This window comes from Anser brachyrhynchus, assembly GCF_964034855.1.
Source record: "Anser brachyrhynchus genome assembly, chromosome: 2".
Classification (NCBI taxonomy): Eukaryota; Metazoa; Chordata; class Aves; order Anseriformes; family Anatidae; genus Anser; species Anser brachyrhynchus.
This window is the reverse complement of record NC_137695.1, coordinates 17,656,133-17,682,935: the sequence shown is the minus strand read 5'-3', so window position 1 is coordinate 17,682,935 and position 26,803 is coordinate 17,656,133. Positions and strand designations below refer to the sequence as shown.

The following is a 26,803-nucleotide window of genomic DNA, read 5'->3' as shown; positions in this document are numbered from 1 at the left end:
GACCGAGCTTGGCCCCAGTGAACCCCAGTTCCATAACCAAGGCTTACTAATCCGCTGGCCATCCACCACCAGGCTCCTTCTCCTCTTTTTTTTTTTTTTTTTTTTTTTTTGAGTGTCTGTTTGTCCCAATATGGGTTCCCCCACCCTTCCGTCATTGGAAGGTTTAATGCTGAGTGAAAAACCACGAATAGTCTTTGAACGTGTTCTGCCAAGTCTCTTTACAGTACAATACTGGCGGGAGTGAAACACTGGGGCCAGGCAAATATGCAAGCTTCATCACATTAAAGGAAGCAGAGCAGCACGGTTATTGCATCATTCTATGGCTTCCCAGACGTTGTTGTTATTTTTTCATTAGAGCAACAGAACTGCACTTGGTGCTTTTTGCTGAAGAGCCAAGGAGGCCCCAAAAGGCTGTCGACTGGAGAAGAGAATGCGGCAACTGGAAAGATGAGTGGTTTACTGCACTAATTTTATAGCACAGCCTTTACCAGTCTGTGGTAGAGGGAACCGGCAACATGATATGTGTTCATATTTTTTTTTTTTTTACAAAAAAAAGACACATAGCCAAGTACTTAAAACTATTTGCTTGTTCAAGACAAGTTTTTTGAAAGTTTAACTACTACTGAATCAACCAACATTTTTCAACACTAAATCATTTCAATTCCATATCATATGTTTTTAATTTTATCAGCATCTGTAACTTTTTAATTACCATTTTTATTAAAGATTTTTTTTTTTTCCCAGAAGCAGTACACAAATCCCTAGTTATTTAATCCGGGCACTAGAACATGCAGTTCAAGGCTTGGCCATTGAAGCAAAACTCCGCTGCCAGATGCGCCCACCAGACCACAGGTGCTCTGAGTTGCTCTCCTGTGATTGCCAAGCTCCTTGGAGAAGCAAGGGGTGTCACAGCATGGCTGGACAAAATTTACCACCACAATTTTAATCAACAGCTTGGCCCCCTGGAAGCTTCTAGGCAGATTCCCACCTAACGAGGAGGGAAGAAGCTTTAAAGGCACTCGGGGTCCTGGCGCAATGGGGAGTTGCCTGGAAATTTATGTTTCATGACTTAATGTTTCATGGTTCAGCATTGGGATAATGTCATTCTTCTGGCCCTTGTCCAATATACATTCAAAGTGACAATATGCTGAGGGTTTGACTGGCCAACTACTATCTGGTCACCACATCAGCATTCCCAACTGTTGGACAAAAACACATGAAATTAGTGGAGATGGTTTTGTGCTGCTGGAGAGATGTAAAAGCGGTAGGGTTAGGCCACGTTATATGATTTGGTAACCAAAGCCAAAGCTACCCTGTGTGGGTTTAGAACATTTCATTTGTATTTGAAGCAAATCGATTGCAGTTGTCATAAAAGGAAGACCAAACAGCTAAAGGGTACCGTGCTCCCTGTAGACTAGGTTAAAACATGTAACTCGCCAATGACAACAATGGAAAACAGAGCAGACCTTGCCAACTGGAAGGTGCCTGGCAGATAGCACAGAAACAACTTGAGAGAATAAACACAAGCCATGGTAATGCTGTCCGTGGAAATCCTTCCCAGCAAGCAACAAATACTACTGAACTGATAACCAGGCAATAGGATGGGAAGCACACGTTACAGTGTAAAATTGCACTCAAGGAAAAGATTCATGAAAATGGATGACTCTTGGCTGGCTTCAATACCCAAAGCAGCAAAATGCTGAGCAGTGAGGAACATCTCTGTTTAAGCAGAGGCGGGAACAATAATTGGTAAAATTATTTCCTTCAGAAACTGTGTAATGTAACTTCCCATGGCAGGACTACAGCTGCAGATGCTGTGGTCCTGGCATGTTTCAGGTCACCAAAGCACGGATCAGGTTGTCTGAATTTAGCAGTGGCTAAGATACAGCACTGCTTCCTTCTGTTCTTCTGGATCCTGAGCAGTGTGTGGCAAAGTTTAAGTGGCTAAAGAAGAGGCAAACCACAATTTACAGTTGGGGAGCCGGCAGCTTCTGCCTCTGGAAATAAGCTCTGCATGGAAACTTGAACACCACTGCTAAAGAAACACATCGCGTTTCCATTGTAGTCATTCTGCTGTCATGTGTAAAACAAAGATTACTTTCATAGAAATGTTTAAGGAACATCCATTTAATTTATTAAGAGATGAAATTCTTCAACTAACATATTATCTAGTTTGGCCTCCTGGGTCAATTCCCACCTGATCCCCGTGTCAGCAGCTCATTTGACTTGTTTTAGGTGACGTGGAATGAAAGAGCACAATTTCACACAAAGTGATCAGTGAGCCTAAAGCAAGTCAGTGATTCACATCACAGGACAGCCCCGTGAATCTCAAGCTCATTTATTTGCCAAAGAAAGGTTTTGGTGATGGAGCAGAATAACAAAGCCCCTAACATATTGCAGATCCAGTGCACCCAGGCCGTGAAGTTTGTATTTCCCCAACAACGTGGAGACAGTATGGTGCGTCAGAACACATGCACTTGCCATTAGCATGAACATTACGAGGAAACGAACATAAATCCCAGACTTAAATGTGTAGTTTGAACATCCTGTGACAATTAATTTATTGATAATGGTTATCTGTCACCAAGCAATAAATCATGAACTCATGGAGTGGTAAAAGAAAAGCTATCTTGCTGCTGACAGACGCACAGACTGAAAGATTTGGTGGGCCTTTAAGGTTCCAGAAGTAATTACATAAAGGTGAAAGATTTCTTCTCTTGCCTTTTTTTTTTTTTTCCTTTTTTTTTTCTTTTTTATCTCCTCACCAACTATACTATTTCCATACTGAAAACAACACTTTCCTGACAACTTTTCTTACTTGGTCTCTACATGTTGTGAAATTTTAATGAACACGCGGAACAAAGCTTAAAGTGAGCAGCTGGTGAAGAGCAGGCCTGGCGTTATTGCTGTGAGCTGAAGCATGGTGCCCTGCATGATGGAGGAGCTGGCTCCCGAAATTTTGAAAGGTGACGGATACTCTCTGCTGATGGTAACGTGGAGATGATGCAGATGGTAACTGCAGATATACTGTGGGCTGGAAAAAAGCTATTACAAGACTGCAACAAAACAGAAAGAAAACAAGGAGGGAGGAGGCGACAGCAAAGGAAGGGCACAGAGGCTGGCTGCCTTTTTGTCACTGCACTTCTGCTGCTGAAATAAGACTCTGTATTGCGCTGCAAACAATATCGAGCTCCAGCACTCCTCACAAGCGTGTTTCCTAGGAGGCTGCAGGTTTACGTGGGCAAGCAGTAGCTGGTGGAAAGGGAAAGGGACAGAGGCATTTCCCTGTCAGGCACAGGAGCGCTGGAGCGCGAGCTCGCCGCTGCCCGGTTATAAATGGTGGGAATGCTGGGCCCGGGCGGCCGCGGCTGCTGGAGCTGATGCCAAGGCTTGAATGGGCCGGCGGGCGCTGCCAGGAGGGGGATGTGAGCAGGAACCAGGACCAGCTTTGTGAGCAGCCTTTTCAGGAGGCTGCGGTGTTGTGAAACTTAACACAGCTCTGCGGAGAAAGTGGAAGCTTGTCAAATGGACACGCTGTACTGCTGCCTTTAGGGGAGCCAGAAACCAGGTTCATTTATTCATTTTCCAACAGCTAAATCTTCTTATATTAATTATGTGGAATCCAGGAATTTTGGCCAAAGAAAGATGTACTTTTTAATACTGATCCTTTGACTGTGTGGCGATCTGTATCAATTTCAAAACTTCTTCTCCTTGCATAGAACTTTAAAACTTCAGGCATGGCACAGGAAAAGAAAATAGCACAAATAATTTGGCTTAAGTCTGGGATTAACTGTCTGAGACCTTAAAATAAAGACTTCAGATGAACTGCTCAGAGGCATAGGGGCTACCAGCGTGAGTGTGAGTGTCAAGCTGAGGCCATTTAATTGTCAGGAACATGACATTTATTGCCCTGACGCCTGTATCATAAAATTAAGTTTACTTTAGAACTTATTCCATATGAAATCCATGTTAAACAGTCAAGAGTGCCTTGAGAGGTCATGTTAAGGACAACAATTATCGTCAGGGAGTTTTTTTCCCCTACTACAGTAAGAAGAATAACACACCGGTTTATGTACTTCTGTAAGCAAGACAGTGACAAGCTGTTTGTATCTACAGCTTCTCTCACAGGAACATGAATGAATACATAAATAACAGCAAGCCTCTCCTCTTCCAAATTATTTGTCAATTACTATTTAAAAGTATTTTTGCATACAGCAATGTAGCATACACTACTACAGCAGTGATATCAGTGTGATGATATGGATGTCTTTATTTAAAATAATGTATCATGTCTATGGAGCTGAGCTGGAAAATAACTAAAATACTATTAGCTTGGTCACGGGTTGCTGACAGAACTTGTGACAACCCCATGACTATGTTGGTGTTTGCACTTACCAAAAAATACTAATTGGATTCATATTTTGATCTCCAGACTGTCTGCACCTGCCTGTAGTTTATTTCCTTAAAGACACAATTTACACCTTCTAGGGCCCAATGTAATCCTCCTTTCTCAGGACTATATCAGGCTTTAAAATGACATTTTAAATGAGCCTTTGTGTCTGCTTTAGAGAAAACACAAGTGAAAGTTGGATTTGCATGATGCTTTCATTCGAAACTTCTGCTAAAAGTAAAATCAGTTGCTTTTAGTAGCCATGCCAGTTAGAGGAATAATAAAATTATAAACTGCTTCCAAAACAAGAAAATGTTTAATTATTAAGTAAAGTAAAAAAAATCATTCAGAAGCAAGTACTTGACAAACACAAGTTATTTGAACATTTGGTGTAGTTTTTTTGTTTGTTTGTTTGTTTTCCCATTTTGTCAGATGTCTGTGTTTGTAATTAAGACATTACTGCTCTCAAAGAAAGTGTTAGTATTATTTGTTGAGCATGGTATGTAGAGAGGATCTCTCCACTCTAATATCAACAATTGATTATATGATTATTGAAATTAGCTCTAATTTTGAATGTAAGTTTATGCAGAAAATAAAGTAACTACTTGAATACAATGTTGTCCTCAGTTTAGAAATGGAAAAAAAAAACAATCAGATAATGTGTGAACGTAAATGTAATACTCTACTTTTATTTACAGATGGTAAATTTTAATTTGATTTAAACACATATGTTAATTAAAACACATTTCACCAGCTACTTATAAAATTAAGCCCTATTTTGTTTCATGTTGGTAGAAACAGGAAATTTGGAGTGATGTCTACTGCTACAGCTGTTTGCAGTACTTATATAACACCAGATGTGAGATTGATGTATCTGTATTTTGCCCTCTCCTGTGAGTTGCAAGTGATCAAACAGGCAAAAACATAATGACAGGATGATTAGACAAATTTAGCACAAAGGAATTGTTCAAGACATTCCTAAATTACCACCCGACCCCACACACGGTGATGGAAAATGTATTTATTGCAATGTCACAGATACACAAAACCACTTATATCCACAACTAATTTCAAATACAAGCTTATTAATTGTAGAAGGCACCTTAGCCATATCTTAACTGGTAGTCTTTTAAAAGATGCAGTACTAAGAGATACAGAAAACTAGGTGTGAGCATTTTCTAAACCCCAGGTGTGACAAATCATCAATGTAAAAACAAATATCTTTTTCCACAGATGAATTTTTGTTACTAAATTATTCTAATTTAAATGAGCTGTTCTATGACATACCAATGGTAGAAGAAGCAATTATTCATTCAGATGTAGCTGGATTGCAGTACAAGGGTGTTGGTAAAAGCTGTTGAAGCATCAGCCATACTTCGCTTTTTCTGTTGCTAGAGCCAATCTGCGAATGTTTGCTATGCAACCAGCTGCTGCCTCCTGCAGAGTTTCATCTGTAGAGCCCACCATAGTCAGGAGGAGCTACAAAAATAATATTAAAAACAGCATAAGAAATACAAAAAGTATGCTATTATTTAAATAGTATTCAAATCATATTTTTAACAATTGGATGCATTTACTCACATATATGTAAGAAATAAAATATTGAAAATTATATTAACAAAAACCATTGTATTATATGTGTTCATATATATAGATATTTATGTATACTTTTGTATACCTATATGTATTAACATACACATAGAGCACAACACTTTATATCTTATCACATTTGTACCTGCAATTTGATATTTCATGTCTGATTTTCTATTTATTCTATCTATCACATCTGCCTATTGGATCTGACTTGGATTTTTTTTCTTGAAAGTAGAAATTGCGTATGTGTTAATCGAAATCGTGGTTTCCCTCGAGGGCATACTAGTATATTTGTACATGCTCAAGATTTTTAATAAACAAAACCATGCACTTTTTTTTTTTGCTTTTTTTTGGCCTTGATCATAAAACTGGATCCATGTGAAGGGACCCCCGTGTCCCATTGACTGTAATAGGTTTCTTTATTGTCACAGCGAACCACTCACGTTAAACTTCTTGAGGGATACAGATCTGGGCATACCATTCTTATATATTTGCATGTTAAAGTGAAAAAACAAAAGCTCAACAAAGGCACCAAACGTTTGGAGCGGATTCAGCTCTTCAGTCATGTGGAGTAGATTCTTTACTCTGGAAGCCATTCAATTTTTTCAATGGAAATTCCCTTGGAGTAAGGTACTGTTCAACACAAGCGTGACATAACACAGGCCTTGATGATAAAACATTTTTACGTATCAGAAAATCATTAATAATGGTTTTGGATCTCTTTTCCTTAGTGCGTTGCAAGTCAGTGATGCAACTGCAACTGCAATATATGTTGGAAAACAGAAGACTCTTGCCTAGCTTAAATCAGCTCGACACAATCCTCACATTTCTGAAAATCTGCCAAGCTTAATGTGCGTCCAGGTATTTCGAAGCTCAGACAGCTCTAATTAAAACCTATATTTTCAGTCTGCAATACTTAGGATTCTGTGTTCACCCAAACAATGTTGAGTCAAACCACAAAGAAATCTGTTATCACTCAACTCCAGAGCATATTTTTCATACAGCTAAAATATTACATAAAATTATGAACTGCTAAATATAAAAGTATAAATTGAATGCAGACATTAAATTCATATGCTACCTTTTTCTAACCTTCCAGCAATCATGAGGCATGGGCCACAGCTGCACACATATGGCATTTGCTTATAAAGATCAAAGCATTTTATACTTGAGGAAGTATTTGTGTTAGCCAAATGTACAAAACAAGCATCTTGCCAGTCACCTTTCACTCTTTGACCCTTATATGTAACTTGTAAGAATGCCTGTAATACGCCTGAATTATGTCAAAAAGAGTATTATGTAAATGAAGCATCAAATATATTTTTTTCTAGCAATTCTTCTTCCCAAAATTTCCATTGGGGTAATCAACTGTCTGTGTCCAAATAGCTAAATAAGAGCTCTTAAGGTGTGAACGCTTCTGAAAGGCTAAACTGGAGGTATATGTATCCAGTGACAGTATATAAGAAAAGAAGACAATTAAAGAGAAAGGTTTATATTGTGCTTTATTTGCAGAAAAACTATGGACAGGTTCAGCACCCAGTGAAGTCGGGGGAAATTTTACCACTGACTTGGGCTGGTGGCACGATGAAGCAGCACGGCTCTGTGCAGTGATCAAGCTGCCCTACAAAGCACGAAGGCCAGAATGCAAGTCTTATCAGACACCTACCTTAAAAGAAATACCCCTGAATGAAGTTCTTTCTTCCTTGCTAATTTCCACCAGCTGAATTCTCATTAACTTAAAATGCTTCTTTGGGTGCCGTACAACTTTCTTGTGTAACTTACAGAGGAAAACTGGTATAGATCCTTCACGTCCCTGACTCAAAACCAAAAATATGTATGCACATACCGTTCATACGGTGGTTTTGGTAATGCCATAAGTTTCAAATTTGGGAGCAAGGAAACTATATGCCATATGTGATTATTCACTGCGTCTTCACAAACCTAGTGCAAGGCTTTTCAGTGTAGAGTGTGCAACTCAAACTTCCATAATAAATTCAACATGAGATTTTTTTATCAGTTCTTGAGAGCAGACATTCATCATGAAATTAATATTTTGGAGAGGTATTGTTTAGTGGAAATATAGCAAAAAGTCAAAATAAACCTTTGCCTTTGTTATGACTCCATGTTAGGTAGTCCTCAATACAAGGTTACTAATTTCTTCTTTTAGCCCCCACTTCTGGGCTCAGAAGACTTGGGAAAATAAACACTTTTTTTTGTCACTTTCCATGGTGAGCTCAATATTAAGCAATGACAATGGCAGTGGTGGGGATTGGAGGGGGAGGGTTGTCTCTGCTTTTTATTGCAGCTACATGTTGGAGAATCAGAGTTTGGTATCAAAGAACAACACATTACAGGACATGGATTCAAGGTACCTTTGCAGATGCCTAAAGAATTAGTGGTATGCAACAATGCAAACAGCAATTTTTATAAAGATAATAGAACTGTTTTTTTTTCCTTCTGAGTTTGGGGGATCAAGGATCAATTGTTCTCTAATTTCTCATTCTTCTCAATCACTCGCCAGTTGCAACATCCATAAGAATTGCCACGTTATACAAAATCCTGTACTACAGCATCTCAGGATTTTCAGAATATAAGTTCAAAGAAATATTCCTGGAAACACATTCTTATACAGTTGCTGTCTCTGGGGACTGAGGATATACAGCACTATACAGTCAATTTACAATATACAGTCAATTTATTCCATGTGTTAACAAGAGGGCAACTGCAAAGATTATTAAAAATGCAAAATATTTCAATGTAAGTAGACGATTATAAATTTAGGAATCTAACTTCAAAGATTTGGATATAAATGTCATCTTAAATGAAATAAAATTGGATCCTTTTCATATGCACCAGCAAAGGTATAATTCTCTTGCTTCCTAACTGCCACTTCTTGATGCTTTTGTGGGTTCAGTTCAATTGACTGGCAATTTGGGTCATCCAATTCAGCTATGGAAATGTATGCATAGACAGTATCCACAGATCGTATCCGCATACTGCATGTATTTGACAAGCCCAAGAGAGCTTTATTTTTATTTAATTTTTTTTTTCCAATGCACAAGTGCAATATTACATGTCCTTCTTCTTGATGCAATGTCCTTGAACTTCATGTATCCCTTCCCTTCACTGTTCAGGTATTGTTTTCTGACACATGTAAATGTTAACAGATGTGAGAAACAGTAAAAAGCATGTGGTATAAATGCTTCTTTCTGGCACATAAGAGGCACTTTCCATAGACAGAGAAAGCATTTGCAGTACTATGTAGACTTCATTTTCAGTTGGCAGGTATCTATATTCTAAGGCAACGGTCCAAAATTTTTTGCACAGTTAGCACGTCATACCAGCAAATAAGCACAAATACAAGCTGTTTGGGGAACGTACAGAGCATATGTAGCATTTATGGGTTCCAAAAGCAGGAGTAGTGCACAGCCAAATCATTTAAACATCCAGAACAATTAAGAAGATTTTGCTGTTACTATCCCAGCTTTAAAATAGCAGACAACTGTGCGGCTGCATTAGCATAGCACAATCACAGAGTAACTCTGAATGGAAGGGGTCTCAAGGTCTCTCGTCCAAGGCTGTGCTCAAAGCAGGGTCAGCCCTGAGATTTATACCAGGTTGCTTAGGGTTTTATTCAGCCTGATCTTGAAAACCTCTGGGGTCGCGGACTGCGCAGCCTCTTCAGGCAACCTGTTGCAGGGTTTGTCCCCAGAGAGACAAGGCTTTCCCTATACTCAGTCTCTCTTCTTCCAGTTTATCCCTGTTGCCTCTCATTCCCCAGCCACGTATCACTGTGAAAAGCTTCGCCGCATCTTCTTGATGACTGATCTCCTTGTAATTACTGGAAGGCTGCTATTAAGTCCACCTGAAGCCTCTCTTCTCCATGCTGAAAAAACCACTTCCCTCAGTTTCTTCTCACAGGACAAGTGCACTAGCTCTTTACCATCCTGGTGGCAATCTGCTGAACTAGCTCAGGTTTATCCATGTCTTTCCTGTACAGAAGGGCCCACAGCTGGGTGCCATGTTCCAGGTGAGAGGTAATGAGTACTAAGAGGAAGAAGAATCACTTTCCTCAACCTACTGACTGTGCTCCTGCTAGTACAGCCCAGTTCTTTGTTGTCAGGACACACTGCTGGCTAAGGCTGTCTTCCAAAATCTCCATGCCCTTTTCAGTAAAACTCCTCCACTACCAGTCAGTCGTTAGCCAGCATCACTGCAAGGGCAAGTGCACGTGTCAGTATGAGTCCTTCTCAGGCACAGGACTTGGTCTTTGTCCTTGGCTGAATTTTGTAACGTTGCTGTTGACGTGCTCCAGCCCTTACCTTTGGTCAATCTATGTTGACTGTTGCCAGTCAGTGTCTCCTTCCTGTGCCCAGAAATGTGTTCCAGGAGGATTCTTCCCATAATTTCCCCAGAGACCGATGCAAGGCTGACCAGGCTGTAGTTTTGTAGACTGGGAGGAGGAACTGTTGCTCTGAAGACATGCTTGGCAAATTCCCATTGCTGCGTCTTATGTTCCCTGGCATACCAAAGTCATAACAACTGTTCTTCAGGGCAACAGGAAGAAGTAAGGGGGTAAACCAGAATATTTGCTTGCATGTTTATGCATCACCAGTGATGCTGCCTTCTACTGGTTGAAAGCACAGCTTCCTTACAATAGTATCTCTAAAGTCACAAAATATCCAATTGAAAACCCATTTTTTCAAACAAGATAACACAAGAATCAACAAATCAACTTGTAAAAACGTCCTTCCAAAATGGGTATGTTTCCCTGGATAAGTAAGACAGTAATAAAAACGGGCTATTAATTCCCGTTTCTGTGAAGATGTCTTTCCAGAATTTTTCACTTCTACAGAAGAAGTAGCACAAGGGAATTTTAATGCAGAAAAAGTGCAGACGAGTTTTACATCAATAAATCCTAAATGTGACAAAAACTTGTAAGGAACCATAGTGCCATGACCTGGGTACAATATTACATAAGTATTCAATTTGCTACTTTCCTTTAGACACAGTCTTTCACAGCTTCCCATCTCACAGGTGGGAGAAGCAGAAAATACAGGAAGTGGTGTTTTCAGAAAGAATAGTTTGCATGTATTCTTCTTTAAATAAGGGGTTAGTCACTTGATGTTTCTACAAGTTTTCCAAAGCAGTGGACAGTGTAGAACAACACTGCTGGACAGAGGTTCCCGTACTCATATAAAGCAGATACAGATCAGCCTAAGTTATACTCTGGAGTCCTGTGAATATGAAAGCAAATAATGAAGAAAGAATAACTATTAAAATAATTTTAATGCCTTTTTTTTCTATTTTTTGTTCGTTCATTTGTTTGCTTGTTTATGTTTTTCTGCCCTGTAAAACAGATTTTATTAGATTTTTTTCTGATCAGAAGGAAATATGGACTAACTCCTTCAATAAGATTCATATCTATACTGGGAAGCTAGTCAGAGTTCACATAGGGCTTAAAATTCCTGGAACTGAAGACATTTACTTCAACACAACTGCTGCTTCTATCTGCTGTGCTGGTGATGACATCTTGTAGATTGACATAACATTTCCAGTTGGTGGTAGGACTTGCCATTTCTTTTTTTAAATTTAGATTTAGTATCTGACTTCTTTTACATGCAACATTTCCTAAAGGATACTAAATTTCTAGCACCGTGATTTTCTAATTGCGTAACACTTCTTTTCCAAAAAAGACATTTTTCACATGCTTTTTATAAACCTAACCTAAAAAATACTTTAAATAAAAGCATATGGTGGAAGCTTATCCAAGAAAGTATCAGTCTAGATCCAGGCAGCATTTTGCTAACTTTCAACACCATATTGCACACTGGAAAATATTAAAGCACCTAGTTTGAGTGTTATGTTACACATATTCCTATGAAAATATTTCTTAAAAAAATTAGATTTTAAATAATAAAACATACTCTACAATCAAAGTATAATGGAGGTTAAGCTAAATCAGTTTCTGAATTAAAATTCAGGCCCCTTTCCTGATTTCTTCTTTCAGCGGAGTGAAAGGATGCCCCATGTACCAAGCACAGCCTCCTAAGAAGATGCTCAAGCAAATTCTGCAGTGTTTTCTCTTATTTTTTTTTTTCCTCATGTGACACAAAGAGAATAGAGTTCAGATGTAAAGTCTTTGGGCCAGGGCACACTGAGTTAGCAGAGGTAGAAAATCCCGTACCGCAAGGCTCGAGTGAAGGCAGAAGATGGGCAGGGCAGACACCCACTGTGCTGACTGCCTCTCACACAAGACCTCTCCACTCCAGGACTAAAGTCAGAGCAGCCCCTGACGTGGCCCAATTCACTCTGAGTGCAAAGAGGAGGAACTGAAACACTCTGGCTGGGCTGGGTGAAATCCTAGCAAGATCCCACCTGGCTTCTTTTCCTTTCCTCTTTCATTTCTGTCTTTCCTCTTCTCTCTCCCCTGAAACACATTTCCATTCTAGCAGCCATGGATAAAGGGTAACAACCCTTCAGCATGAAGTCAGGCAGACTAGGGGATGAGAAGGTCCAAATGATGCAGCTTAGGCTAAGGTACACCTGAACATGGTAGCAGTCAGTTGGCTGGTCAGGAGCTCTATCTTCTTTCTCATCTTTCCCTTACTCCTTAAAACAAACAAGCAAAAACCAGTGAAGGAGAGTGCAGGGGGAAACCTGTACCCTTTCTGCAAACAGCTGCAGGACATGTTAGGGTAGAAACAAACTTGTCTGCAGTTTGTGGTGCACTTCCAGGTATTATATCACCTCACCTGCTTTAGAACTTAGGACTTATCCTCTGCGAGTGATTACTTTTTTCTGTATGACTGCCTGCAACAAAGCAGCTGTTAGGTAAGCTGAATCCCACAAGATGCTGGGAAACAAGGGAGAAAGAACAGGATGGCTTGACAGATTCAGTGAAGAATTCTGAACATCTAATTACGGTACAATATCATGAAATGTTTACTATTTCTTTAGAAATAAACAGTTTCAGTGAACTTCAACAGATTTTGTCATGACAGATTCGCAATTTAAAATTCTTCTGCATAGAGCTCCCCCCCCGTCCTCCTCTTATTACAGCTAAACTTAAGAGCATTTGGGTCAAGGGCGTCTCCAACACAGCTGAATTGTGTGGGTCTCCAACACATCTGAATTGTGCTTATTGCATATACTCTTGAACAGAAATCCTCTTGGACAAACACTAATAAAATAAAAAAAATATATATAGCTCTCTTACTGTCGAATAAGGTTAAATGTGGCATTGCTTCACTTGTTGGAAAAATATATAAAACCCGAATACCTATAGTAAATTATAACATGGTACACACTAAATACACATACATACTCGCAAGTTTATATATATGTACAAAATACGAACAAAATACTCTACAGCTGTTTCTATACCTCATCTGTACTAACTGTCTATTTCTTATATTATTATTTAGGGGAGGGCGCCCCACTTCTGCACAAAGACATAACAAAAGGGCAGAGAATTCTGAATATCAATGGCAAAGAAAATGTGAATAAAATGCTATATGGTAAAATGCAGAAAGGTTTTAAAACTTTGTAAACTTGCAGGCCACCTTAAAACACACTAAGTTGAAAGGTTTTCCCATCTCAAGTTGTTAGTCATTGGAATTCAGAGGGATATTTCCCACAATTTCAGATGTAACAATATAAACGTATAATGGAAAGGTAATACAGCTAAATAAAACTAGTAATAAAAACGTTTTGAATCTTTGTTTAAAAGGTACGATTATATGCAACCAATCAGGGTCCTTAAGGGCAGATAGTTTGAATCTACATTCAGCTGTAAGAAGTTTGGTGTAATATTAAGAAAGAATTCAATGATCATGAGCATTCCAACGTACAAAAGAGTCTTACAGGATATGAAATTCATCCCACAAAAAGCAATAGGCAGATCTGATAATCCAGAAGTGATGAAGCCCAAGGTCTTACAGCACAGTTTTATTTGAACCACTTTCTCTATTTTATTTTTATTTCATTGTAGTTTTCAAGAGAAGATTAACATATAAAAGGCTCTCGGTGGGATAGAGAGAATAAAGAATTTTCTCATAACATCAATACAGTGACATAAAAAAAGCTTTTTTCAATTCACTGGAAATTCATTGTATTAAAACAGGAGTCTGCTTACTTGCTACATGTAATGGGTGTTCAAAACAGTAGGCTTATGCCATGGATGTTCTTTTCCTTTCATAATTTAGTCTAGTTCTGTAACATGTTGGGGATTATCCTTCCCTTATTTTGCTGCAGCCTAACCAATTTTTCTTTTTATTCCTTGCTTATTTTCAGTATGTATCTGATATTTTATGCCTGCTTTTTCATATTTTGCTTTTTCTTTTTTTTTTTTTTCATTTTACAGGAGCATGACTTTTACCTTGCCCTTCCTTCCCAAATATTACTGAGGAGGTGGTATAGGAAATTGAAAAAAGATCTGCTAATTCAGTTTTCGTTTTCCAATTATTTTTTTAAATTACTATTAATATGAATACTGTTATTTTGTCTCTGTCTGTCTGTCTCTAGCAGTGATATAAAGGCTTCATGGAAGCCAAGAGAGGGCAGATGCAAATAAACTCTCAGGAACAAGTCAGAGAAAAAAAAAAGCTGTCCAGGAATCCTCACATATGGTTCTACTCGACTTCTCAGCAATGCCCTGAAAACATCATGCATTTGGTTCTTTAGTTTACCTGTTATTCTTGAAGTACACCATAACTAGTCTGTCTTTAAAGACAACATTGAACTGCAGCAAAGAGAAACCACAGTTTCCAGACTACTGACAAACTCTGTAGTGTTTATCTCAAGCTGTATCTTAGACTGAGAACAAGGTCCAAAACCTTACTGTACTAGTATTTTAAAAGTACGTTACATCTACTGGTATTGCTGGACTGACTTCAAACTCTCTTCTGTATTCAATTCCAAGTACTGATTTTGATCTCTAAAGTCAATATAGATTTAGATCCAATGGTCTAAGTGTCTGTCTCACTGCCTATGTACGATCATAATAATCAAAACCAGTGGGATGCTTTTCCTAGTAAACATTACATATCAAAGTCTGGGGATAAAAGCAGGACAGCCATACTGTAGACCCATGCAATAGCATTTGTTTCAAATAACAAGACAAAGTATTTTAAAGTCTTTTTTTTTTTTTTTTTTGGTAGTGTACTAGAAGACTGATCTATAATCTCATGTTTTGAGATGTGTGGGTGGCAACAGTGCACACATTTACATAAACTGGAAGAAGACTGGCATTGTTCAATTTATAGTCTGTTTTTAAACTAGCAAATGTACCAGAGAACATTCAATGAGAACAATTTATGAAACTAGCACCATTATATAGATAGATAGTCAAAATTAATAAATGATTTCTGTAGTATTTTCTGGGTAGATTCCAAGATGAGAGTGTAGAATTTAATAATAATTTAATTATTTTTTAATTCTTCACATTTGGATCTCCTTCCTAACTGAAGTTAATTTCCCAAAACAAATAATATAAAATAAGAATAAGCACATATATAACTACACTATCCCTTTGGATAAAACTGGGATGTCTTCCAGTCTAGAAAGACAGTAATTTATCTTAGGTCAAAATATGAGAAGTGTATTTGAACTGATTATTTATTTGTTGGTCTTTCTATATTAATTTCTTTCATGTTGGGGCACTACTAAGGATACTTAGTAAACAGCAATTACATTAAACACAGAACAAAAATAGCACAGCATAAATGATTGTATAGATAGTATGAACACAGCTCAGCTTTATTCATACAAATACAAAATTCTGAACATAAGAAAGCACAAAATGACCCAGGACCTTTAATGGACAAAGGTCTGTGTATAGCCCACATTTTATTTCCTATCTGTAAATTTCAAAAGTTGCCTGTCTTTCCTTGTTTTCTACTTTTTAAGTTTTTGCTTTGGATTACAGAGCGAGGTGAGCTGCAGGAATATTTTTTCTTTATTTTGTCCTCTCTTAAAATTGATATTCACATTTGCTGAAGTCTGTATATACTACCAATTTTTGTATTACTCTTTTTTTTTGTCACTACTTTTGTGATGTATGGAGGATAACAGACAGAGAACTGAATGTATGGTATCAAGGAAAAAAATAGAAGCAACAATCAACACAGAGTGGAAGTTACTACTTTTTCAGATTGTAAAACTGCTTCTATTTTGTTATTAGACAAGAACATAAGGAATGAGTTATTTTACATTGAGGATTCAGCTTCCTTAAATCAACCCAAATTTCAGAATGAGTTGAACATTGCTTTATGAACAGTCTGATATAGTGATCATAAAATATATTTACAAGTGCTGGAAATTTGTATGCTTTCATAAAGGGTATGCTGTAGAAAAACATTACCATGGACGCTTATTTTGACAGACATATGGGTTTTCTTTTTTTTTTTTTTTTCAGGTCATATTCAACCAAACTACTTGTGAGTTGCATATAGTTCACAAGAGTGAAATTAGACAGAATTTTTTCAAAAATTTTTCAAAAAAAGAAACATCTCCCCAGAAGCAGTTCAGGACTCACACTGGCCATTGCTTGAGTGCCTGCTGAATTTTTGAAGCTCTGTGAGATCAGAGATTTTTGAAGACACCGCATAGCCTGCAAGCAGGCAATAATACCTACCTGCCTGCCGTGTGTATGCCTGTCAGGAAATACTAGGGACCCTCATCTGCTTCCTGCACCTTCTAAGGACATAACTATGACATAGGGAATTAGAAATACATTAATAGAAGTTAAATCTAAAACTTTCATTGGATTAGAGAAAAAGTCTGTTATTAAACCTTTTTATTAATTGCTCAACTTTATTTCCAAGCTTCAACTTTCGGGGATGTTTTTGGCTCATTTGTTTGCTTGGGAGTTTTTAGTTTTCTAAATAGAAAGTTCTAGTTATGCTTGGGCAAGTGGAGGTTGTAGCACAAGTATTAAAGCTCTGACAGAGCTGGTTAAAACATGTGGGGGAAGATGTGAAAATTAATTTTCTAAAAACATGCAACCTTATACTTTATTATGGAAGAAAAAAAAATCATGGGGACTTTCTAGAAGAATGCTACCATGGCAGAAAGCTAAAAAGAATCCCTATCAATACTCTGAACTCTGCATGGTGGTTACTTTGTATTCCAGGTAGCATGAAAAGGTTGAAAGGTTGGTTTACCAGCTACCCAAAATATTATTTCATAATGCTTATGTTAGCACAACCACATTATTAACAGAATGTTGGATGTTTTGGAGAATACTTGGGGCATGTTGCAGCGTAACTATAACACTATGGGGAAGCTGGTGTAAAACAAAGCACTACTCTTATATAGGGAATATTCTCTTTTCATCCTTCAGTTCACAACTGAAAAAAAAACCCAAAACTTCTTTTTCAGAAAAACACTCTATCACATGCTTGAATCACGATAAAAATAAGGCGCTTACCAACTCTTGCATCTTTATGTAGAACAGTTGTGCTTGTTAAAGAGTGGTTTCTAGAAATACAATTCTCTCATACACTTCTGTGATACTCAAGAATTAAATAAAATAACGGTTCTTCTCCCCACTCCCTAGGACGTTTGCATGAATTTAAAGAAAAATAATTCTTATGTATATTGCATGAGAATTCTGGGATAATGAGATGAAGAGCAGAGAGATTAACAGAAACAGCCTGAGCAATCAGAAGCAAACCCAAGATCCAAAGTCCAGGCTTCAGAGTGTCCCTAACTCTATGTTACAAGGGATTTTTGTTTGTCCAAGGACTTTATTGCCTTGCCCAAACATGGACCTATTTTTAGTGCTAGCGAATTGTTACTGAACGTCCCTTTGCATCTGCTGCACATGTGCAGCGTGCCATAGGGTCTCTTGTAGTACATGCAATGCTGTCATGAAAGGCAAAAACTTTGTGCTGAGCTGTAATGTACTTGCACTGGAGATTTGGCATGGCTCAGTATTGTGAATTGCAGTTTGCAATCAGCTGTCACCTCTACTGCCATGAAGGACTAAGTATTGTCAGCAAACTTTGCAATCTCACCTTTCACCATCCTTTCCATTATCGTTTATGAATGGCAAGATCCCTTGGCTGCAAAACCTGATCCTAATTCCTAATTCCTACACTTTGAGTCGTCATTTCTAACCAGTTATTTATTCTTTCTAGGATTTTGCCTCCCCGTGACATAGCAGTTTGATTTTTTTATGAGTCTTTGGTGAAGAGTGCTGTTGAATGCTCTCTTAAAACCCAAGAGGAGTAAATCCAACACTTAAAAATACCAAGAGAATAACTGCAGATGGATAAAATTATATGGCAACTGACGAGAAGATGAAATGGTTTATGAAGCAAAATACTAATAAAACATTATCTCTACAGTGAATGTCCAAGAAATCCAGGACAAAAGTATGATGGACCTTAGTGAGATATATACACCCTCCATTAAGCCTATAATGCTTGCTCAGTCCAGCAACTATGTCTTTGCATTTCTGTATAGGAGATAAGCCAATCTAATGACTTTTGGATTTGTTCAGGTTTCACAGGTACAATGTATACAGATAAAAAGAGCAAATAAACCTGGATTCATCCCACATACCTCTGGTCAAGACAGGCAGTAGGCAAGTGGTAGTGAAAGAGAGGACCTCCCCAGGGCAGTTCTGGTTTTAGGTGTTCTAAATATGTTTTGCAGATCTTTAACATTTGCGCGTTGCCACAGGAACCTATATTATGTATCTCACCCTGAGTCCAGTGGTTGGAACTGTAATACATGCATGGCAGTTTGGAAGTACCTTTATGCATGCCTTCTTTCTCAATTCTATACCATGCACAGTTTCTTGATTTTTACCTTTATTTTCAACAGAAATGCAATGAGTAGACTAGGTACAACCTAAATTCACTTACCATCTAGCTTTCTGGATTCCCCAAATGCAAAGATAATATATAATTTGCAATATATCAAGCTCCTTTGGTAATTGACTAGAAATACTGACCAATATTCTCTTACTTTAACATTCATTTTTTTTCTTCACAACTTCCAGAGATTAGAAGTTATCATAAACTGTTGCAAGAAAGTCCTGCATTGATTAGTATCTGGTAAATAGTCAGTTATGACTCTTGGAGATAAATGCAAAATTAAATGAGATTTTAAGTAAAATGAAGTCATACGGGTCTAGCAAAAGATATCTTTCAGCTTTTACATACAATGGATTGTTATATAATCACCATTGCAACTATGATTCACAATCTGATCCAGCCCTCACTGAAGTCAGTGACACAATCCTCATCGAGCTCCTGCTCCCTAGAAGCACAGTCAAGTCTTTAGACTATGCCAAAATACAGAACACTGAACAGAAACATTAACACTAGGGCTCATCTCATAATCTACCCATTACAAAAGGACTTCTCCTTAGAATTTATACCTTGAAAGTAACAGCAATAAGATGTGCCATATTACTAAAAGATAGTGCAGAGTGCTCTTTGAAATGGCAACATAAAAGAGATTACAATGACTAGGGCTCGAAGCCAATTATAACTGAGCGATAGCTTCTGTTGGAAAAAAAAAAGAATAAAAAATAAGTTTTCACAGATGACAACATGCAATGCAAACTTTGGTCCACTAAGGACTCCTGAGCGACAATTCAGCCTCTACTTATATATATGTATTAGTATGAATCTATGCGCATGTGCATATATTGTTCTTATTATTTCTTATACTCATCTTCTTCGAATAGCTCCTTACATAAAAGGAAACTATTTTTGATCAGCTGAATGCCAAAAATAATTACCTGGCGTTCTGCCCTTCTGCATTAAGCCCAGTACCTCTCATATTCTAATTATTAGAATTCATAATTCTAATATCTGACAATGTTGATATTATTCCATAAATATTAAAATATTTCAATATTCTTCTTTCTTATTATTGCCAAATTAGAAAGAAATATTTCACATAGTCACAAGGATGAGACTTGGTACGGGGAGCTAAACAACTGCAAGAAGCTGCTCTGTGTATTTCTGTGGTTTAGAAAGAGTGCCAAGTCGGAAGGAAAAGACATTCTCTGAATTTTCTAAAGCAAGATAAATACAGAAAAGAAATATAGATGAAAGATGGAACAGCTATCTATGGACTCTGCCAGATTCCTTGGCTTTTTGGCACACCTATTGAAGCTGGCAGACTTAGCCAGTAGCAATCTTTTCCATTAAAAGAAGCAGCATATATTTTGGTTTAACATACTTTGTTTGTGCATTTTAAAGCTTCAAATATGTCTATTTAATTTTTTTTTTAATGATTCCTTCTGCACAGTTGGCTGCAATCACACTTATTTTAAGCGGCTCATTTATCACTAAAAGAGCTGCAGGGCACAGCTACTGTTAAACAGCTCCAACAAACCTACAGCTTAGTGGGACAAGCTTCTTTTTATAAGACTAAAAGATGTTTAAATAGTGCCAAGAGGAGCTCTATGCCAGCCTCTAGGTTTGTTATCCAAACGTTACTAAATTAGAGGTCTCCTGAAGCACAGGGTTTGGGCAAAGATAAGCTGATCTCCCCTGGGCTGCTGGTTGTTCCCATCTGGAATCAGCCAGATTTTAACAGAACACTTGCTACGTACCATAAACTTTAGTAGTGTGAAATTCTGAAAAATCACCTCAAGTCTGAGCCTTAATCTACATTGAAGCCAAACTTCATTACCTCTGGCAAGGTTGCAAAAGCAAAATGTTTTACATATAAGTACCCCTACTTTATGAACGGTGAAATTCTGCTTTGTTATGAAGGTAGAGGCTTACTGGGTTCTGCTTTCTGGAGCTGAAACTGTAAGGAAAATGTTCACACCTGGCAGTTGCCAACACAACAGAAACTGTAGTGGTGTAACATTGTCGGTTATCATTAAACCTTCCGAAACAAAACAAAAAATGTCAGTATTGGACTTGGTTTATGGAACCTCTTGCATCTGAAATTTCAAAGTGTGATGTGATCAATAGATTTGTGGGTGAAGGAACTGGGCATACTTTCTGTAGCCAAGAGTCATGCAGCGATTTTGCCATCTAGTGCCCTCTTTCTTAACATCCAAGAACTGCAACAACTAATTTATAAAAAGCAACAGGCACCAACCAGCTTGGAGTATGTGCCAAACACAGTGTGTCTCCAGCCTGAACTGTGGAGCCTGGGTAAGCCAACCATGGCAGTTAAAAAGAGGATACTTCTAAACTGAAAATAAAAATGTAAATATGTAAAAATGCAAGTATACGTGTATTGTACAGAGATAATATTTATGTATAGATATATTAAACATTTTGGATTTTTACAAGATATTTTCTTAAACCTTGTTTAATAACGTAAACCTACATTCTGTACTCCCACCAAAGACCAAAAGACCATGCCCCCCCAACAACTGAAATCAATTTTTTCTAAAGAAGTAGGTCTCAGTGCTTTTGCATTTCAGTTTCTGAACCTCAGATATATATGGCTTATGCCAAAGAGATGTTTTTTGAAAGATTTCAGTAGAAATTTCTAGCAATTGTCTTCCATATTTTTTAATTCACATTATTTATTTCACAAAGATGGTCTTCTGAAAGTATTTTCACATAAAAAAAAAAAATCACCAAAACTTGTAGGGATTTATGATTTTAGCAAACAAAGACCAATATTCTGGAAGCACTGTGCAGTAAAAAATACAAAAATGTATTCTTTAATACAGTCATTATAAGAAAGTATAAAAGAACTCTCCAAATAGTAAATCTGCTTCTGACAATAACATTCATAAATCATGGTTAAACAAACTATTTTTTATATGTTAGAGTATTACATTGAATGAAAGAGCCTATGTGTGATTAATTGACCTTTCTACCATTAAGAATAGAATTCAAAAAGCACAAACACTTCATATAGTAATTCATAGAACAGTTTAGAAAATACATTATAGCTATTACACCTTGTTTGCCAAAATAAAAGTTAACAAAATGAAAAACAACCATGCATCTCTTGAGGCTATAGCACTTTAAGAAGACAAGAATGGATCTGATGGATTAATATATATATATTCATACTTATAAGCATGTATATATACACATCAAGAAGCATTTTATACACTCTTAGAAGCGTGAGGCTCTGTTTTGCTGCCTTATTATACCAAAGACTTTAAATTAGTTTTAAATTAGTTTTCAGCATCCCTGCTTAAGTTCCTACTAGCTACAACAACCAATATTCTGGAAAGTATCTACAGATACTTCATAATATTAAGAAAATTAAGCATTTCCATGCTGTGCAAGTAATTCAGTGAATGAGACCACAGAGAAAGGCTAAAAACCAGTTCAGTATGCTGGCAGGTTGGATAGACACTTTCAACATTAAAAAAGGTCAGAACACAAATGGGAAGTCTGATCTGCATTTCAGATATGCACTGTAATTATGGAGTTAATGGTTCCTCTGGCCCAAACATGCTCATATACAACGGAGTAAGAACAGAAGAAAAAAGACTTATCACAGTGCAGGACAAAATACCATCTTTACATGAACTTATCTGGATAACAAAAACAGCTCAGAACAAAACAGAGCTCAACAGAGGCTAATGTATTCTGACTATCTGGAAAAAAACGCAAATAGCACCAGCTATGGTTCTCATATGGGCTAAGTGCCTTAATGTCTGAGTGACTGGATACTATCTGGTGGCCCTGCTGCCTTGATATGCACAAAAAGTTTATAATCAGTATTACGTATTTATACTTTCCTTATGATAACTGAGTTGCAGTTATCATAATTAGCAGTGCTTGTATCTTGGTTTGCTTGAATTACCAAGTATGAGTGATATATTTTTTTATAGATTTTTTTTCTACGATTTCATTCCTATCTCTTTGTTCACCTCCACCTTGTGTCCTACAAGAATTCTGAAGTCTTGCTCTGATGTAGTTATACATCACTGCCCAGCAAAGTGAATTCAACTGTGATCAACAGCTTTAAGCACCATCATAGTACAGACAAATAAATGACAAATTAATAACATTACTTATTAATTAACTTGTTGTGAATTCAAGCACAAACTTTACTCAAAATCAGAACACAGGGAGTATCTCAGATGAGATACTGGAAATTACCTCACTGAGAAGATATCTCTAAATGTTTTAAAATATTTATGTACCATCTGATCAGCTGCTTACAAATGTAGAGTATTCATTGGCAAGCAGAATAGGTGGTTTTTAGCTTCATACTTTACAATCGAAACCACTGGTATTCTTTTCACAGACTTTAATCCATTTGTGTCTACATAATTCAACTCTCAGCCAGTGAACTTCAGTTTTCTAATAAATCATATCTTTGCCAAAAATGGAATCTTCCATTGCGGGAAGGCAATATTTTGTTTTAAAGGCATTGTAGGAAGAGTCAGTGTGTTCGTCTCTTAAGATTTTCCTCTCTAAAACAATAAAATGTGTGAATAAATTTTGTGCCTGCTTTTAAACTGTGAATTATTCATATCTACAAGACAGCTAACTCATCTGAGATTTACAAAGTATATTGACAATTATTAAAATCTGATTTAAACTCCTGAAAAAAAGATATCAACTTATTTCACAAGTTCTAAACTCACTGGTGATTTACATTAGCAATATTACCTTATGTTAATTTTTATCCCTGTGCATGAAAGCCAACATTATAGCACAGGAAGGTCTTACCTGGCAAACAGTCAAAGTAGAAAATTGGCCGAATATGAACTCTGAGGGCAATACTGTGGCCAAACAGAATAATGAAAATCTCTGATGTTCAAACAGAGCTTACATAGAAACAGGGAAGTTATTTTACCTGTTTTAAGTATTCATTCAACTATTACTGTAATATTGAATCCTGTTCAGAAGTATACTGAAATTCAATTCAAAGAAGAAGGTTCAGAAATAAAGGTTCAGAACTGACCCACCAAAATAAAGAATTGAAAAGACAGAGATTCCATGAGAGATTACACTCATTTAGTTAATTAAAGAGATGACAATGGAATGATTTGATCTTACTCTATAAGAATGTAGATGAAAACAGAACTTATATAGGGCTTTTCAGTTTACAAAGCAACAGTATCATACATGTAATGGCATAGATAAAGTTAGACAAACTTTAGGCTACAAATAAGGTGCAAATGTTTTTATGGGGAAGGTATTTAACTACTGGAAAAAGTTTTGATGGCTCTAGTGGATTTTCCATCGCTGGAATTTTTTAAGTAAAGAGTCAGTGTTTTTCTAAAAGATATACTCTATTCCAAACAGAAATAAATTGAAGCAATGTCTGGTTTGTATGAGCAATGCTAGTCAGACTAGACCATTACAATGGTCTCTTCTAGTATTATAGTGTACAATGTAGTAAAATAATGTGTGTATCTATGATTATTCAACATGAAAATGGTGTCCAGTTTGCAGGACTATAATCTTATTTAGGCTTTTAAAATATTGGCACATTACCTTTCTTCCAGCCCTGCAAGTTTCCCTGTACTGCACAGCTTGCTGAAAATCAACATTCAGGAGGATATTAATTCAAATTTAGCTGTCTGAAAGCTAGCTGTTTAGTCTGAGTTAGACACCTAGGTCCTTTCTATCTATACTCAATGGAGAAAGCTAGAAACCTTCATGAGTCTATTCCTTCCAGAGATATTGGGCATCTATTTTCAGCTAGCATAAGTCTACAGGTGCGCTTCTCTTTCCATTTGCTACAGAGGGTGTCTTAGTTTAGACTACTTTAAACTCCATACCTAAAAGTGGCCTAAGTTAGATGAAAGGAATCCAGCCTTAATACTCCAAAGACCTTTTTCAAAATTCCTGGATTCAAGTTAGATCCACTAATTTAAAGCCTCTGTCTTTATTAGATCACGTTTAAAGTGTGCTTCAGTTACTGTTGGGCAGATAGTGTTTCATCATGATCATATCATAAATGTATGTCATCTGTATTTTTCCAAGAAAAGAATAAAGCAGTTTTTGAATAGCTCTTCCTTATTGTGCTATTATTCAGAATTCTGTCATTCCTGTCTAATACTGAACTGGATGCATAGCCATTTATGTCCACATACGAATAAGAGAATTTATGTTCTCCACTGCCCTGGGTAGGGATTCACCCCCTTAAGCACAGATATCTACAGTGCAGATGTGTAGATCTGATCTTTGAACCTGCACTCCCATTATAACCAAATGAGACTAGATAATACTATTGGGAGAGACTGAAGTGCCTTATCTTTGCATAAATGTCTAAATTAGGGGAGATGAAAGACAGTAAAGAATCTATTCCTCTTCCTTGACTATTACAGGAACTTAGGTGACTACTTCAGATGGGTTTGTCCACAGCATAAACATTTAAAGTTAAGATGAATGATGAATTTTGTTCTTTCACATCATGATTTTGGGTGCTTATTTTCACTTGTTCTTTTTTCTTTTCTTTTCTTTTTTTCTGGACTTTAATCTCCTCAGAGGTCTCTTTAGCCTCGCCATAAAAGACTGGCCTCGACTCTGTATGTGATGAAGCCATTCAAGCTTCCTAGGCCATTTTTGCAGAAAGAATAATCACATTTGACAAAAAAACGAAGCCAGAAATTGACTTTCACAACAGAATACCTTTCATCTTCCTTCATTTGCAAAGTAAGAATGCCCAGGAATACTCAGTTACATGTTTCTCACTTGCACATATTTCTTTGAATCTTTCCAACTATCTGAAGTATTTTAGAAGGTTTATTACGAGCAGTTTCATAAGTGCCTATATACAACACCACCCCAACTCATCCACTTCAAAAGCATATCCCATTCTACAACTTGCCAAGAAAGCCAAGAAAAAATGTGGCTCTAACACAGAGAAGTGTTGTATTAGTTTAATATGGTGACACGGCCTCTAGGAAAAGCCAATGATTTAAATATTTTTTCAGGATTTTCAGATGACTTGAATTCTTCCTCTAGGACATGTTTAGACTCATCTTTTCACTACTAAAGAACTTGTACTTCCTCATCTGTCTGCACCTTGCAGAACAGTCTTTCTACAATTCACCTTCAGAGAGCAACCCTGTAAAAACCTGTACATTTTAGCTGAGATCTTTTCATGAGCAATTTTCTTTGTTCTGCAGTTTCAACAGCACTCAACCACAGGTAGAAATCTTTGTTCCTTTGCAACAGCTACATTTTGTGAGGGGTTTTCTGCTGTATCCATGGAGAATGTGGTGATGGCTGAAGAATTCTAGTTATCTGTGATGTTTCCTATTTCTCTTCTCTCAATTGTAAGAGACTCAAGTGCAGTGAAAGTTGCCTGCTTCTGCTTATCTTGGCTATAAACTCTTAATACACTGTTGGATTTCTCTTCTTCCTTGGTCTGTGGACAGCTATTTCCCATCTTGAAAACAGGGTGATGCCTGATCTTTAGTCTAACGTCTAAAAATTTATCCTGTGTTCTAATGTCCCACATGTCATTACTTGGTCTTTGTAAAAACAAATTTCTTTTCCAGTACAGACATTCATTTTTACTTTAGAAAGAGGAAATATTTTCTGGTGTTCAACAGAAAGAAAGCATTGATTCATCTGTCACAGGTCATAACAATTGTTCCATTCCTAGTCATAAGAATATTGAGCATGGAACTGAACATACAAGAAAAAAATCATGAACTGCCTTTCTAAACTTCCTCCAATATAGTCTTGTTTTCCCACTCAAAGTTTCACATGGCAGTTGACATACACCAGTATTTCCTGACATTTTTGTTACATAGCCTTGCATGAGAAAACTGACTGTACTTTGGGTACAGCTATGAATATAGGTGAGAACTAGGAACACTCTCTTTCTCCCACAGCTGTGCACATACACCTGTTGCTTTGACATGAGTGATTAGCAAACACTGTTTGCAGCGGA

At 37.1% G+C, this 26,803-nt stretch overlaps 1 protein-coding gene across 6 annotated transcripts in view; it reads right to left on the bottom strand.

The window, feature by feature from the left end:
• Positions 1–5,393: 5,393 nt before the first annotated feature.
• ODAD2 (outer dynein arm docking complex subunit 2) overlaps positions 5,394–26,803 on the bottom strand; it is a 95,490-nt gene continuing 74,080 nt past the window's right edge. For 5 of the 6 annotated variants that reach the window (XM_080583278.1, XM_080583280.1, XM_080583279.1 and 2 more), the window contains one exon: positions 5,394–5,869. In XM_080583278.1, coding sequence (XP_080439404.1) covers positions 5,756–5,869 — 114 coding nt within the window. In that variant the 3' untranslated portion in view covers positions 5,394–5,755. Of the gene's footprint in view, positions 5,870–10,305; positions 10,647–26,803 lie in introns of all 6 variants that reach the window. The other variant, XR_013947747.1, reaches the window with a different exon arrangement.